This window comes from Haemaphysalis longicornis, unplaced genomic scaffold (assembly GCF_048455015.1).
Source record: "Haemaphysalis longicornis isolate Haplotype H1 unplaced genomic scaffold, Haemaphysalis longicornis Haplotype H1 scaffold_1, whole genome shotgun sequence".
In the NCBI taxonomy this organism is placed as follows: Eukaryota; Metazoa; Arthropoda; class Arachnida; order Ixodida; family Ixodidae; genus Haemaphysalis; species Haemaphysalis longicornis.
This window is the reverse complement of record NW_027526203.1, coordinates 196,043,629-196,059,435: the sequence shown is the minus strand read 5'-3', so window position 1 is coordinate 196,059,435 and position 15,807 is coordinate 196,043,629. Positions and strand designations below refer to the sequence as shown.

The following is a 15,807-nucleotide window of genomic DNA, read 5'->3' as shown; positions in this document are numbered from 1 at the left end:
ACGACTCCGAACACACAATTATACCTTCGCACAGGTTAACTCCGTTGTACTCGGACAAAAGCACAGCCCTGTGGTCTACGTAGAAGTGGTCTACGTTTGCAGTGGCTAGCTTGGTTACGATGGGAGTGGTCATGCGCTATCCCAGTGCTCTCGTCTGACCGGCGTTGCTGCCTCTCACCACGGCACGTAGGCGGCGAAGCGCCCAGCGGCCTCAACACGGCGCTCTAATAAAACATGGTGCAGAAGTTCGACGGGAACGCACTCATCACTGTCGTAAATCGAGGCGGCAGAACTGATGCAGAGCGCCCGTGGTCACCGTCGCAACGTACTACGCGAAAATTAGGCAGTCGCACACACTCAGCGTCCCGATCACACGCTGCACACCACCGTAAGTGCTCTCCAGAAGTTCTTCGAGAGCACCGTCATCACAATCGTAAGCCAAACACCTATGCACCGCTGCAACGGCAGGCAAAAATCACGACGAGAAAAGCGCAGCGAGATGACCGCGCAACAGCTGCCATTTTTCTTAAATCAAGACGTCACATCCGGCAAAAAAAAAGTCGCTTTCTTTGTTTTTTGATGTCTAGTTGGCGCATGCGCAGTAGTGCTCGTCCACCGTTCCTGAACGTCAGGTAAACTCCAGCGCAGGAGCCCTATATACAGTCTCTGCTGACCTGCGGTGAAGCGACTGTCGGCCTCTAGAATGGCCACGCTCTCAACGCGAGGTTACGCTAGCAAAAACACGCCCCCGGGTGGCTCGAAGCTAACAAAACCTAGCTCAGAGCTGCGCTCTAGGTGCTGCTGACAGCCGTCTTTCCACAACGATTTCATATACTAGCAAGATACCTATTAAGCAAGGGGGCAAGAAAGGTTATGTAAGCTTGTTGTGACGCCAGAAAAAACATGTTGGCGGTCCTTCCGTTTCGTTTCCTGCAACCATGTTCGGGCGTGCGCGAAGAGCTTCGGCCACACGTAGTTCGGCCACACGAAGAGCTTCGCGGCCACACGTAGTTACCTATTCATTTATCGCATCTGCGAATCCTAACTGAGCCTTCATTTTCCTCACTTGGTGTGCGCATGCGCGAGTTCGCGCGAGCGCGCATGTGTGTGTGTGAATTCGATTTCATGCCGCCATTTGTCAGCATTTTACGGATGAGCGCCTGGCTAAAATAAAAAAAGCTACCGACCAGTTATTGTATATTGCCTTTCTGCTCCAGGTTTCTTCGCCGTACCATCGACCCCAGATTTTCCTAATCTGAGCTTGATCAGCATCAACATTATTCATGGCTAGTACTGATGTTGTATGCGATTTCATGCACCAGAATTTGTCGCATTGGAAACTCTTTAGCTCTAACAATTCTTGGATACTTGGAGAAAGGGTTTTTGGTAAGCATGGACATTACTTAATTAAAGAAGTATCTGTGCGGCACATCATAAAGCCCCGTATCGATGATAATCTGAGCATTACCAACACTCCGAATTTCTATTTCCCCCCCGTATTTTCTAACGGAGCATGTGTCACTTGTTACCCGTGTTCGTCACTAAGAGCACACCTATCTACCGAGCTAAGCAGAAACGGATGAAACCACCATTCGAAATGGCAAGCTCAAGGAGGGAATGAGTGATGAAGAGTGTACGTTACGCATGGCTCACGTCTACGCAGGAGGCCCCGCCGAAGGTTGTCGCTGTGCCGAGGGTAATTCAAGGGCCGCTCCCGAGAGCCTGACTCACCTACAGCGGCGTTGTTGATACCGAGGGCGGCAAGCATATCGACCCAATCTCTTTCAGTGAGATCCCCTGTTGGCGCACCAAGACGCTGATTCGGAGAACAATTAGCCTCCAGCGGTGCATTCGTGTTTTGTTCTCCTGGGACATCATGACCATGTATGACAGGCAACGAAGAAATGCGAGTTCAAACGTTGCCTATTTCCTAGCCGGAAAGGCATCAACAACAGGCGGGCGGAGCTACGTCACGCTTTTTAAACACATCCTGTACTGAACAACACTATAGCAAGGAACAAGAAACGCTGCTCGTAAAGATTTGCTCATACGCTCACTTTGTCGCAAACAAAAAAAAAATCTGCAGAAATTCGGAGAATTGTCTACTAATGCATAGCATTGTTATGCCGCTTGTCGTGAGTATGAGTTCTTTACAGACATTTTTTTTTCTAAATCCTGCCCGAGCAATTATCTCCATTTACGCTATTATAACGGTTACAGGTGGAACTTGCGCGAAATCCGCATTATTGCAGGGCGTTACACTGTCCTGGCTGTGGAGTACTCGGCAAGGAATGACACGCATTAAAAAAAAAATGCTGCGGTGCTGCGTTTCTTCGGTGATACGGGATTCTCAGTCGATGCAAGAGTCAAGCGAAAGGAAATGTACTCCCGACGTGGTGTTACCGCAGGTGACTCAAATGCGTATTTGTCGCGCGGTGCGTAACGACTGCGAGTATTAGCGCATAATAAACAGCAGGACGAGTACGACGATGATGCTGGATGTGCAACGTATCCCCGTCTTTTGTTCTTATCTCGTGCGACTCTGTACACGCCTGGCAAAGGCTCCGCGCGCACGAAAGTCCTTGACACGTTCGATGTTTTGCGGGGTAATTTCACCCGAACAAGTGTGGTTCCCGGGCTGTCCCCCACCCGATAGCAGACACTTGCATTGTATTCACATCGGTGGCACACTTGGGCTTTCGCTAAGCCCCCCCGCGTGCAGCGCGGCGTCGTTCGCCCTTCCCCTCCGCCGCGTCCGAACACCTCTCCTCCGGCGCGTGTGCGCACGCGTCGCGGTTGACGCGGGGACCACGGGCGGCTAGGCAGCTTCTCAAGGCGCTGCGATGGCGCGGTGGTTCGGTTTCCCCCGACTGCGGCCAGAAAAGTGTGTCGGCTCGTGGAAAGGGCGCGGCACTCATCGTTGAAGCCCGCGCGCGCTCTCGCGCGTCCAAAACGGAGAGAAAGCCTTTGACGCCGCAAAGGTGCCGCCAGCCGGCTCCTCCCGGCTGCTCTCTCCAGCATCCTCCGTCCGCGAGACCGCTCCGTGAACGCTCACAATTCGCACTGCCTCCGATCGGGATAGGCCGCACGCGGTAGCCCAGGTGGAAGCTGGACAACACCGGCGATCGTGTTTGCCCATCAACGACCGCTACGAGCGGTTCCGAGGGCCGTCACACCGAATGAGAACTGCGGAGTCGACACTCTCTTGTCCGCATATTCAACGAAATCCCGCGCGTGGCCGTACAGCGTGAACGCTGTAACGTCTGAGTTGTCGCCAAGCAAATCGGCGGAGTCGTAGTGCAGACACGCGGAGCACGTAACCGCCGAACGCCGTAGCCAAGATGGAAAGGAAGGGTCGCCGTGCACGTATCGAGACTTTGTTGCTCTGGGCAACGTTTCTGCTACTGTGGTCCCCGCTGTGGGTCCAGGAGTGCGGAGGGGAGTCTTCGCTACCGGCGGCACCCGAAACGTCGCGCAACCAGGACGACAACGGGGAAGACGCTCCGTCGGGACTGCAGAGACTGGAGGACGAGAGCAGAAACGAGACGGAGACGGAGGTGGCTCGTCGCTTGTGGAAGGACCAGGAGGACAGGCTCAAGGAGGGCATCGAGTCCTTCTTCAAGATCCTCTTCCCCAGCCTGGTGCGACTGGGATCGGAGGCCGAGATCTCGACCGAGTGCCAGGCGGCCTACTTCAAGATGTTCCTGGCCGTCAGACAACTCAAGACCTGGGCACTTCAGAGTGAGTGGTCCATGCCTATTTGGTTCGTTGCGCGCCACCAATGTTGCTGGGTCGTTTTTCGAGACATGTGCATTGAGCCATGCATGGCTGGGGCCATTCATTGCTAATCTCGCAATTTCCTGTAAATAATGAGTGACGAGCGTTGGTTTGATTTTAGAGCCGCTCGAGGCAACATCTCAGAAGCAGTTGCGCATACTTTTGTGGTAGACACTCGACTGCAGCGCTTACTCACGTGGAGGGTTTTTCCGATGCAGCCTTCTGCAGACTGGTACTCAAAAGAAAACTGCAGCTTGAGACGTGCTTTCGTTTGGCAGAAAGATTATGTAATGGGGCGTAAGATGCAATTGCTGCTCGCTGCCGATTAGCTATGACCGGAAAAAAATCAGTGTATACGTTTGTGCCTGATTCTTTCACGTGCGGCTCCTAAAGGTGCAATATACATCTAGACAGAGCCAAACGCGCAAATACGTTGCGGCGCACGTCTGACAGTCACCGCGCGCTTGGCTCTGCTAAGATGTCGACTCGTCATCCCCCGATAATATCTGGGCGCATGAACAAAGTAAAGCTCTTTTGAAAGTTCGGAGAAAATACACGCCCAAAAACATCCGGACCTGAGCTATGGCTTACGTCTTTCGTTTAAACCGAAGAAAAATTAATACGTTACAGGGCAGTCGAGCTTATTTCGAAAAATGCACTTTCCCAAAGGTCAGTACCCAGAGACAAGTGTCTTTTCTCCGAATAATATCTATGTAATGCAACGGCTCAAATTTCCAAGGAAGGGCCAGGACCAAATGAACTTTTTACCTTAAAGCTCAATCACAAATACAAGGCGTAATGGGCTCATCAGTAATTAGCCTTAGGGGAAATTCAAGCATTCATGTCGTCAAGAGCGTTAATTGCTTGCTTGCTAACACTACAGATTTTGATCGCTTCTGTTTTACACATGTTAACCAAGGCAGTGCCGTCCAAACACCACTGCATGTGAATTAGGCACAATTACAGCACTTAAACAACGCTCAAAACAGCAGTAGGGAAAAGCAGCAGTTGGAAAGTGATTTGATTGATTGTGGGGTTTAACGCGCCGACGCAACGCAGGCGATGAGGCGCGCCGTAGTGGAGGGCTCCGGATTAATTTTGACCACCTGGGGATCTTTATCGTGCGCCGAAATCTCGTACACACGGGCGTTTTTGCTTTTCGCCTCCATCAGAAAAGCGGCCGCCGCGGCCGGGAATCGAACCCGCGACCTCGTGCTCAGCAGCGCAACGCCTTAGCCACTGAGCCACCGCGGCGGGTCAGTTGGAAAGTGGACGTGCAACAAGTGTAAATGTGTGGTCTGGACATAAATATATAGCGCCACACACACACACACAAAATATATAACGTAAAAAACTCGTTTCTCTCATTGTCACTACTGATTTTTTCTTCGGTGCCAGATACGAACTGAAAGAATTGCACCAGATTTGTTCAAAATAAAAAAAAATGAAGCAAGCTCACACTAACGCGTAAGACTTGAAGGTAGCGGAGCTGCAGTACGCAACCTTCACCACCATCACGACGGTTGAAGTCCACGGTTGCAGCCGATTTGCTTTTCTCGTCGCTGCCGCAATGCCCTTTACTCCATCATTGTTCCTTAAGTGTGAGTTTCCTTCACTTTTTTTTTTTTGAAGAGATAATCATTGGACATCGCCTGGGAGGGGGCTTTACGGAACCTTCACGACCATTACGACGTTTTAAGTCCATAATTGCAGCCGATTCGATTCTTCTTCGCTGCCGCAACGACCTCTACTATATTATTGTTGCGATAAGCGTGAGCTTCCTTCATTCTTTTTTGGAAGTGATAATCACTGGAAATCACCTTGGAGGGGGCTGTACGTAACCTTCACGACCATCACGACGGTTGAAGTCCACGGTTGCAGCCGATTTGCTACTTATTCGCTGCACCTTTACACCACCCTTGTTGCTAAAAGTGTGAGCTTCTTTTATTTTTTGGATGTGAAAATCGGTTGGCGTCACCTTTGAGGGGCCTACGCTATGAAGTGCCTTTCTCGTTCCGAGCAAGTGTTTCCATGATGACGGCGAACCGTGGAGTTTTTTTTTTTTTTGTGGGTCAAGATCATGGCCAGTCACCCCAAGTGGGTATGCTTAGCTTGAAAACGTGCGCTGGGGACGCTGGGCGTTGGCCACAGGCATGCACACATGACCGCTCGGCATTTTCTTGGTTTTTCTAACTGCCAGGCGGTCGCCACTATCTTGGCCAATCTCCCTAAGTGGGTATGCTTGGCATGACAAGCGTGCGCAGGGGACGCTGGGCAAACGTTGCCGTGAGGCCTGCGCTCACGTGCGCGCGTTCACGTGCGCACGCTCGGCAATGTCTTAGTATTTTTAACTGCGGACACGAAAAATTACGATTTGCTATAGAGCTTCGCTGGTAATTGCAAACACCCAACCCCTATCTCTGTCTAGGGTTCTATATTTCCGGTTATATCTGAAAACCCCGACAGAAGTACGAAGAATAAGTTTTTTTAAAGTTGTTTCCACTGAAAGAATGTCCGCGATCAAACGTACAGCACCCCATTTTGGTTCAATGACGGGTTCACCTTCACCTGAAGTCCTCATATAGGCCTACTTAGAGTCAGTCGCCTCTTGTGCTCTCTTTGCCCGTCGGACGAAGTTTTGGTTGTGATAGTTGGCGTGGCTATAGTTGGCTTAAGTATGTCGTTGACCAAGAGGACATCTCGGTTTGGAGCTCACCGATTTTGGTGGCAGGGGCAGCCTCTCGTGTTAGCACATCAGCCACGACAGCAGCCACTGTGCATCGTATTCGGTTCCAACTTGAACGACTACGAATGGCTACTGCATGCAAAAAATACCTTTAAAACCAATGGAATCCAACACTCACGCCAAACTCCCCTGAAAAAAAAATATAGAATGAGTCAAGCGTAGTTTAAATACTTTTAAGGTAAACATCGAAAAAAGAGCTACTGCAAATTTGCAGAGATGTTGGACTTCAGGGTTTAATGCTGTGTTTGGGGGGGGGGGTTGAGGGGGACAGGGGTATTTTTGGCGTGTTCTGGAATCGACGAGGGCAATAAGTAGAGACAAGTACAGTTACCTGTTCCCTTATTCCATTCGCTACATGCCTTCTTTTTACGGTGTCACCACGGTTCCGATGGTTTCGCCGTAATCCGTCCGCTCCGCGTTAGGTTGCGTTTCACTGCGCGGCGTACACTTGGCCGCCAGGATAAGTAGCAGTAGCAGTAATGAAGTTCACTATCGGAGCAGGCGACTTGCATTTCGTCCTGGGTGGGTGACGTCCCTAGTCCGGAATGCCATGGGCCCTGGACGTCCGCCTCGCCCTTCCCATAAGCCATAGTGAGAAAAAAAAGCCCGCTAAGCAACTTGCTGCGAGCAATGCGGGGACACTACCTAAATTAGTAGTAGTAGTTTGGAAACAAAAAAAGAAACGTCGCTGCCCCGCATATCGAAAAAAGAAACGCTGTAATGTCGCAGACAGCAACGGAACCAACCAAACTAGATCAAACAAAACAAAACAAAACAAAACAAAACAAAACTAAACTAAACTAAGAAAAACTAAATTATACTTAACTAAACTGAAAAAGCAGCCATTGCGACCCATCTGACTTACGAGTCAGGGATCTTAGCCCCGACAATAACGGCTTGATTTGAAGGGCTGTTAACTCAGTCTGTACTGTTGATTCAGACTGATGATTCAGTCTGGAATCCGAAGGGTATGATATATATGAAAGCCTCTTTATTTTACTGTAGAACCGAGTTTCGCGGATAAGATTTCGTTATAAAACAGCTATAGAGTTGCGCGAAGACACCATAGGCAGAGGGAGAGAAAGAGAGAAATAATATATCAGTAAAGAAAGGAAGCAGAGACCACTAGTGTCTCGCAAATATGGAGTCACGAAATGTTTTTGGAGAGGATGCAGCCGTGAAGAGGAGTTGTGAGCAGTCTTCCAAATGCGTCAGGTATCCTTGGGTGATTGTTGTCTTCTGTTTCTTCCTGAAGACACTATCTTTCGGTCTCATGCTTCGACACTTTTCTTGGCGTTTCTACACAGCGTTGGTCCGGCGTGACCCGTGCTACCTCTCTCTCGGTCCTTTTATCCTTCACTAAGACACCAAGAGGACCGCTACGTCAAGTCTGCATACGTATGTTACGGGCTGCGGGCCAAAAATTGCCTTTAATTGATGGCATTTTCGTTAAATTGTTATCTTTTCAGGAACTATTTAAGCAGATAGGAGACGTTTATCACTATTATTTATGAGAAATTCTTATATTGATTGCATTAAAATGATACTTCCGTGTGGGATAAGGTTACGAAACTTTGCAAGGTTTCGCGAACGGGTCACGGCTGTCACCGAATTACCCAGTCGTGAACCAAAACAGGCCGATGCTTGGTTGTTGCCGGGATCCAGCAAAAAAATGAAATTTTGAGGCCTTGAACAAGGCTTTTGTGTGTCTATAGAATGCCACTCGTTTCCAAGACGCGCATACTATACGAATAGCTCAACTTAGTCGTCCATGTACAAGAATTAACACGAACACTATAGCTGTAGCACTGACCTTATCTTCAGGTACTTTTAGGGAAGCCCGACTTAAAGACGGGAAAGCCCACAATTTCGTGGCACCAACAAGGCCGGTTCACTGCGACGGCCATAAGAACATAGTTGAGTGGAGTTTCTATTGGGCTCATCCAAACGCTCTGCGCAAAATTGCTATAGTTTCAATGTGATGGCTGCCAGTTGTTAGTGAGTGAGTTAAACACTGTAAGCGTGCGAGCTCGGACTACGAAGTGAGCGAGATTTCGTGGCTGCCTGCTTGAGCCTTTCTTTGCTTACGGAAACAGCAGGCAAACATCTGTTTTCATTGTGATGAGGAAAATTTGGATTTCCTGCTAAGAAGAGCAGGAAACATGCAGAAATCTGATACTCTGACAAATGATGCGTATAGGTTTTGTGTTTCATTCTAATTTGTAGCGGTACTTCAGGTGCTCATTTTACCGGGTTGGTTGGGCTTGCCGATACACTTAAGGTAGTTCGACGTTCTTCTCTTATCCTAGCATGGCAACTGCTGTAACGCATTAGTGTTTCGCTTCCGGAAAGAGTTGCGTGCACGGACTTCATTACCTAGTTCTCATTTGTAGTCTCACTATTAATGTCAAAGGGAGATAAAATGATAACGCGTGTGGAGCGCGATCACGGCTGCATGTCTCCTAGGGGCAAGATTTAGCTCCTTCGTCAATCCCTTGTTGATCATGAGATGTGAAAAATTACAGGGTTCATGCGTCAAAATTATTTTTACGCTCGAGCGAAGCTGTGATGGCCTGAAAACACGCATAGCGGGACTCTTGATCCATCCCCTTCGAGGGTGTGTACCATTAGAGTTTTCACTTTTCACTGTGTTTTCACCCAAAGTCAAACTGAAAGGAACTGAAACACGAGGAAGAGGGGGTAGCTCGTTTTTAGTACAAGCGCCTCATATTTTCGCCAAGATAGGAAATATTTCGCTTCCATACCAAGCCGCTGATTACCAAAATATATTATTGCTTTTTACTGCAGAACTGTGTTTTCTCGAGAACAAGCTAACAGCAGTTGAAGCACTGAAACTCACGCAAAAATGAACCAGGACGCAGAAGTTATTAGTAGTCAAATCATAGAGTAGTTGTGATGTATTCATTACGGGCGCATATTTAATTTCAAGATTGTGTGTAGCGGGGCAGTTTTTTATTTCGTACGAACTGGAATCTTCACCCTTTTGTTTTCAGCTTCACATTTTTCTTTACGCATTTTGATTCTGGAATGTTTTAAATGGGAATTATGGCCACTGCCGCGAGGTTTCCTTGAGCCCTGTCCTGCGCTTCTTTCGTGTTTGTGCAGCTGAAGCATAGGCAAGACACAGTCATCGGTTTTGGTGCGGTCATCAATTTATCTGTTATATAATGCCTTTACCACCCTAAATTATGCCTAAAAAATTGCCCTACTAGTGGTGCAAAGCTAGAGAGAAGAGAGAGAGAGAAGGCTCTTTATTGGAAAAACAGAGAGGTTTGCCGGCATTTGCAGACGCCTACATGCTTCTCTGCTGTGGGTTGGGGATGGGGGAAGAAAAGGCCCAAGGAAGAGCTGGGCAGGAAAAAAAAAAGAAAAAAAAACTGTCGTGGACTTGGCGCGGTTGCGGACTTACATGCATCTTTTTGTTCTGAGCTTGGGCCACATAATTTACAATTTTGAAATTAGGCCAGCTTCATCCAAATAAGAGAATAAACTCCGTAGAGCTTGGCGCTGCTTTGACGGATGAATCCATGGTCCTAAAATCATTCTGAGAGTAATTGGTCCCTGTTCTAGACGTTCCATGCTTTCAAGGAAGTGGGATCTCGGTTCCATGTAGGCCGCACATTCTAATAAAATGCGTTCAATTGTTTCGACACAAGCACAATCGTCGCAGTGCGGATTTGGCGTCGCTCCAAGGCGAAACAGCAAAGCTGGGGGTCGAGCTAGCTTCTCGCCACACTGACAGCGGATCCCAGGGGAGTGGGAACAGCCAGACCTCGGAAATGAAAGCCGTTTTGGACGGAACTGTAAAGCAGACACCTACAGTGTTTTATTCAGCAATCGTTGTCATCCCTTTCGTCGTCGTCTTCCGATGGCACAGACGCGTAGGGCAAATCATCGTGTAGCGCGTCTTAGCCTCGGTAGACCTCCACTTCGTCAGCTGGTCCGGCGGTCGTTTCCACGTGTGGATTGGGAAAGGATGACTTGACAAATTCATCGTCATCGTCTTGGGCGCGGCGGACCCGCGGTGCGCCAGTCCCTACACGACGACGACGACGACAACGACGACGGCGGGAGCTCCTCATGTGGCGTAAGCCCACGCGCTAGCCTGGACGACGCCGGACGGTCGCCGCGAGTCCCGCCGTCACGTGCGCTCAGTATTTTTTTTTGCTAAAGCCACGTGCCCGGCGGCTCGCGCCGGGACGCAGGGCGGCCGCCGAGAGGCACGCGCTCACGTGCGCTCGGAGTTTTCTGTTTACGCCGGACGGATTTGTGTCGGCCTAAACAGCTCTGCTGTTAAAAACCAAAAAAAACAGGTCGTAAGGACTGCTGTACCGCGGTAAAGAAAACCTGGGGAGGGGCGAAGCATGTAGTGTATAAGTGTATTCTTGGCGCCTTGTCGTTTTTGCCGACGGGTATGAAACCGGCGGGGGGTATACAGCTTTGCTGTAAAAATTTCTTGTATTTGAAGCAACAAGCTCTCTAGCGTGAGGCGTAAACGAGTGTCCCGGTGTTTTTCTAGTACGCTTTTCGAAGCGCTCCAGCGCGAGGCGTAAATGAGTGTCCCGGTGCTTTTTTAGTACTCGTTACGTTCTAGTGCGAGGCGTAAACGAGGTTCCCGGTGTTTAAGTACCGTGGCTGCATGAGACGAACGACGATTACTACGACGACGACGACGACAGGAGACGCCAAAAGCCCCAGCCCAGGCCTTTCACACGAAGGCAAGCGAGGAACACCATGCCCGCACCGCATCACATGTTAGATGCCGAAGAAGCAAGAAACATAAGAAAACTACAAACCAACGTTTTCCCACACAAATCCAGACTGTCCCTCATGTTCCCAGAGAGATATAACAAAGAATGCCTCAAATGCAAATTGACCAGACTTATTCCACACAGTCTGGAACTGCCCTATAATATGGCAACAGAACATCTACGAAACCTCTAGAGAGTCCTGGGATTTAGCACTGTCCAGCTCGGACCTTTCGGCACAGCGTGAGCTGCTAGAGAGAGCCAAGCTGGGAGCCTTTGCTACTGGGGTCCTGGAAATAGGATACAAAAAAGAAGAAAACGTGGCGCAAACTAGACGAGGACGACAGAAGGTACGACAGATACAGGCGCCAAAGCCCCTTTGGCGCCAAAACCGCTTTGGCGCCTGTATATGCCGTATCTTCTCTCGTCCACGTCTAGTTTGCGCCACGTTTTCTTCTTTTTTGTAAACATGTACCAACTAGCTCAGCAGCAAGTCTTGGAAATAGGACTTCACCCGTAACTCTTTCCACATTCCCTTCTTCCTATTTTCAAATAAAGTTTACTCTCTCTCTCTCTCTCTCTCTCTCTCTCTCTCTCTCTCTCTCTCTCTCTCTCTCGCCCCTAAAAAGAGAGGGGGGTGGAGGCGTGGAAGAAAAATTTCTCGGAAACTTAACTCTGCTTAGGTGCCTCGAAGGCGAAAGACTCGCGATTATGTATCGTGTTCGCGGCTCCTTCTTCACTTTCTTTCCTTTGTCTTTTGGCGCGAGTTACTCCCAAAAGGCAGACTGGCCGCAATTCACACGGCAACTTCCCCACAGTCCGAGGTCTCCTCCGCGTTCACCCGTTCAACGACCGTGCGACCACGAGCACCTGTCGCTGCGCACACATCCGGCTAATTCTGGTTCCACTCTTCAGGGTGCCGAGTTAGGGCTGTTTTTAGCACACCTGACTGCTCCTCTGGCTGAGCGGATTTAAATCCCACATGGACCCAGCTTATTTCCCGTTTACAGCGGCGGCCATTTTGCTAGAATTCATGCCGTTTGAAGCCGACAACGACCGCTACGACTACGGTGACATTTCCTGTTTGATGAGACACCTAAGGCTTTCGCTTAAAAGGAGATAATTTTACATCTTTGCTTATTTTTTGCGTGTCCTTTTAGGGCGATGTCAACACCGCAGGCAGGTGTTTTGGAAGCGGCTCACACAGAACAGACCTTGCACGCTCACATTTCAGCGGGAATGAATCAACACTGTCTGTAGCATAAATTACTTTAAAGAATCCCACTGAATGGGACACATTTGCCGGCGGCGGTGCAAATTTATTTGTCATAACAGTTCATCGGTCCTCTATGAGGAGTCAACGGTATAAGTGGTGGAACCGCATAAGCGGTGGCGGGAGTCTCGGGACCTATCGAGACGCCACGTAGCCGATTTGGCGTGTCGGCGGAGCCGCGCTTAGACTGACGTCCCCTTGGCAACGTCGGACTCTCCCCACTCTGAAAGGTAGCTGTCTACACGCGCTCTCTCCATTCTATCGTTATCTGATTTCTGTCGCTAGCTCTGCTACACAGTACGCGTTCGACACGAAAATTTTTGCTGACATGCCCCATCTATTGCTCGCGTATTAATATTAAAGAGTATAGACTGATGTTAGGCAGCCACACAGACAGAATCCCCTTCAGCCTAGATAACGAAATAATAGAAGAGGTGGATAAATATAACTATCTTGGACACGTCGTCAGTGTGTATCGAAACCGTGGCAAGGAAATCAGGCGTAGAATTAGTACGTGCTTGGGTGTATACGAGAGCACTCTGACGTAATGAACAGTTGGATACCTTTGTCATGAACGGGAATCTTATACAATAAATCCGTACTGAATTCCTGCAACAACTTGTGGGACACTTGAGCCCTCACCAAACTTCTAGAAGGAAAACCTAGGTCGGCCCAACAAGCGATGAAAATGAGGATTACAGGAGTAAGGCTTAGAGATAGGGACAAGAGTCTTGGACTCGGGGTGCGAAAGTCGGCTGGAAGACATCCCAGCTCGAATTAAGAGGAAGAAATTGGCTTGGGCTGGCCACGCAGTGAGTCGAAAGGACGGTCGGTGGACTACCAGGGTGATGGAGCCGCGAGATGGGACGAGTAGTAGGGGAAGACTCGATGGAGGGAGCAGGTAAGAAAAGTTGGCGGTAAAGAATGAACTCGGACAGCGCTGCAGGGTAGGGCAGTTGGATGTCTAGGGGAGAGGCCTTTTTCTTGCAGTGGGCATGAATAAGATGATGATGATTACGACGATGGTACCTTTTAGGTTGCGCTGAGCAGATGATGCCACATTTGGTGGTGTTCACCCCCCCCCCTCCTTTAGAACCATTGCAGTCATTGCAGTCATTGCAGCCACGCCATTTGCCTTCCAAGCGAAATCCGGTGACCATAAGAATTTTAAACTATCCGAGAATACTTGTAAACGTCGCGTCCCAGGGGCTCTACAAGAGAAGGTGCAGCCACTGCGCATCATGGTAGACTACGAGAGACAATTGGGCGCGTTGGCACAGCTGCGTGTCTGCCCCTCCCCCCTTTACGCCCTGCCCTTTGGCGCTCCTAGGTTTATGATCAGATTAAGCAGACACAATGAAGCAAATCGTACGGCTACACACTTGAGTGCAACTCCCGGAGCCGCTATAAATACTAAGCATTTGGAATACCTGCAGGACATGCCAAAACCAGCACCCCCCCCCCCCCTCTCCCGCCCCCCCACCCCACCCTTCCGTCCAACCCGCCTTTTTCTAGTATTCCGACTTACGAAATGCTACACATTCATAGCCGGGAGAAGCAGCTAACTAGCTAAAACTGCAAACTCGTCTCAACCACTGATATAAAAGCGTGGGATACAGAGAAGCGGCAACTGAGCACACCATCATAATTTTCTTGCGAGTCTCCGTTCTAATTGTAAAAATACCCGCCGCAGTGGCTCAGGGGCTAAGGCGTTGTGCTGATGAGCACGAGGACTCTGGTTCGATATCCGGCCGCGGCGGCCGCTTTTCTGATGGAGGCGAAAAGCAAGAACGCCCGTGTGTGCGAGATTTCGGCGCACGTTAAAGATCCCAAGGTGGTCAAAATTAATCTGCAGCCCTCCACTACGGCGCGCCTCATCGCCTGCGTTGCTTCGGCGCGTAAACCCTACAATCAATCTAATAGTAGAAAAAAAAAACTTGAGGTTCTTTCCAATGGTGCCCCTGAATAACCATTTGATGCGCCCAAAAGAGAAAATTATATTATTAACAAGGCCGGACATGAGATATCAAAAAGTGATTTGAGATATAAAAAAAATTGAAGTGAGCTGTGAAATCACCTGCTGCAAACCGCCATGCTCACTATGCGCAATGGCAAAGCGCAGGCCGCGCATGTATTTCAAGTAAACTTGTGCGTGTTTTAAGTTAAAAATACTCGTCATTAGCCTCTTTGATTTTTTATCAGAGTGACTGTACAGGGGGTTACATCGATGAAGGGAACACTTCCGACTTTTTCCTGCTCGAACCGCTGCTCGGTTCGCGCTGAAACTTTACACATATGACGCATTTTGTGGTATATTTTGTTTCATCAGGAATAACGACAGTATACACCTACCTTCTTATTCTGAAAATAAATAAAAACGACTTTCGCCTATGGGAGTGAGAGAGAGAGAAATCACTTTATTTTCCAAGCAAGTCGGCTAGGAACGCGTGGAAATGGCAGTCAATTTGGACGTGCAAGCTGATCTTGGCACGTCGGCTGCACTTGGGAAATGCAAAGCCAAGCACGCTATGGCGATTCTTGGTAGGAAGGAGCCAAATGAGGTAGCAGATGGTCAGAAAATCTTTTTCGCCAATAGTATATGATCAGAAATAGTTACATAAGAGCTCATACGAATCACAGTAAAATATTCCCGCGGCTCATTGTTGTCAGTAGCAGTCATCTGGTTTCAGATCGCCTGTCGCTGCTGTGCCAGGTTACCACGCTTACCGAAATAAGGCTCCCGATTCTTTGTTCACGTTTGTTGCTTTGTTCTCGTTTTACTTGTATTATTCTGTGCGTGCGTGTTTGTGCTTGTGACATGGCGTCTGAGTCCATTGGCAGCAGACGAAAAGGCAGCAAAGTCACGAGCACACACGCACGCACAAAATAATAAAAGTAAATCGAGAACGAAGCAACAAATGGGAACAAAAATCCGGGAGCCTTATTTCGGTAAGTGGGGTAAACTGGCACAGCAGCGACAGGCGATCTGAAACCAGATGACTGCTACTGACAACAATGAGCCGCGGGAATACTTTGCTGTGATCCGTATGAGCTCTTATGTAACCATTTCCTCTCGTCATATACTATCGACGAAAGAGATTTTCTGATCGTCTGCTACCATATTTGGGTCATTCCTAGCGAGAATCGCCATCGCCTTTTCGTATTGGATTTCTCACGTGGTTCTGTCGTTCCAAGATCAGCTTGCACGTCCAAATCGGCCGTCATTTTCCCATAGGCGAAAA

At 49.1% G+C, this 15,807-nt stretch overlaps 1 protein-coding gene across 1 annotated transcript in view; it reads left to right on the top strand.

Annotated features, from left to right (window-relative positions):
- The first annotated feature begins 2,684 nt into the window (after positions 1–2,684).
- Positions 2,685–15,807, top strand: part of LOC144140633 (nose resistant to fluoxetine protein 6-like) — a 131,738-nt gene continuing 118,615 nt past the window's right edge. The window contains exon 1 of the mRNA XM_077672309.1: positions 2,685–3,741. Coding sequence (XP_077528435.1) covers positions 3,342–3,741 — 400 coding nt within the window. The 5' untranslated portion in view covers positions 2,685–3,341. The remainder of the gene's footprint in view (positions 3,742–15,807) is intronic.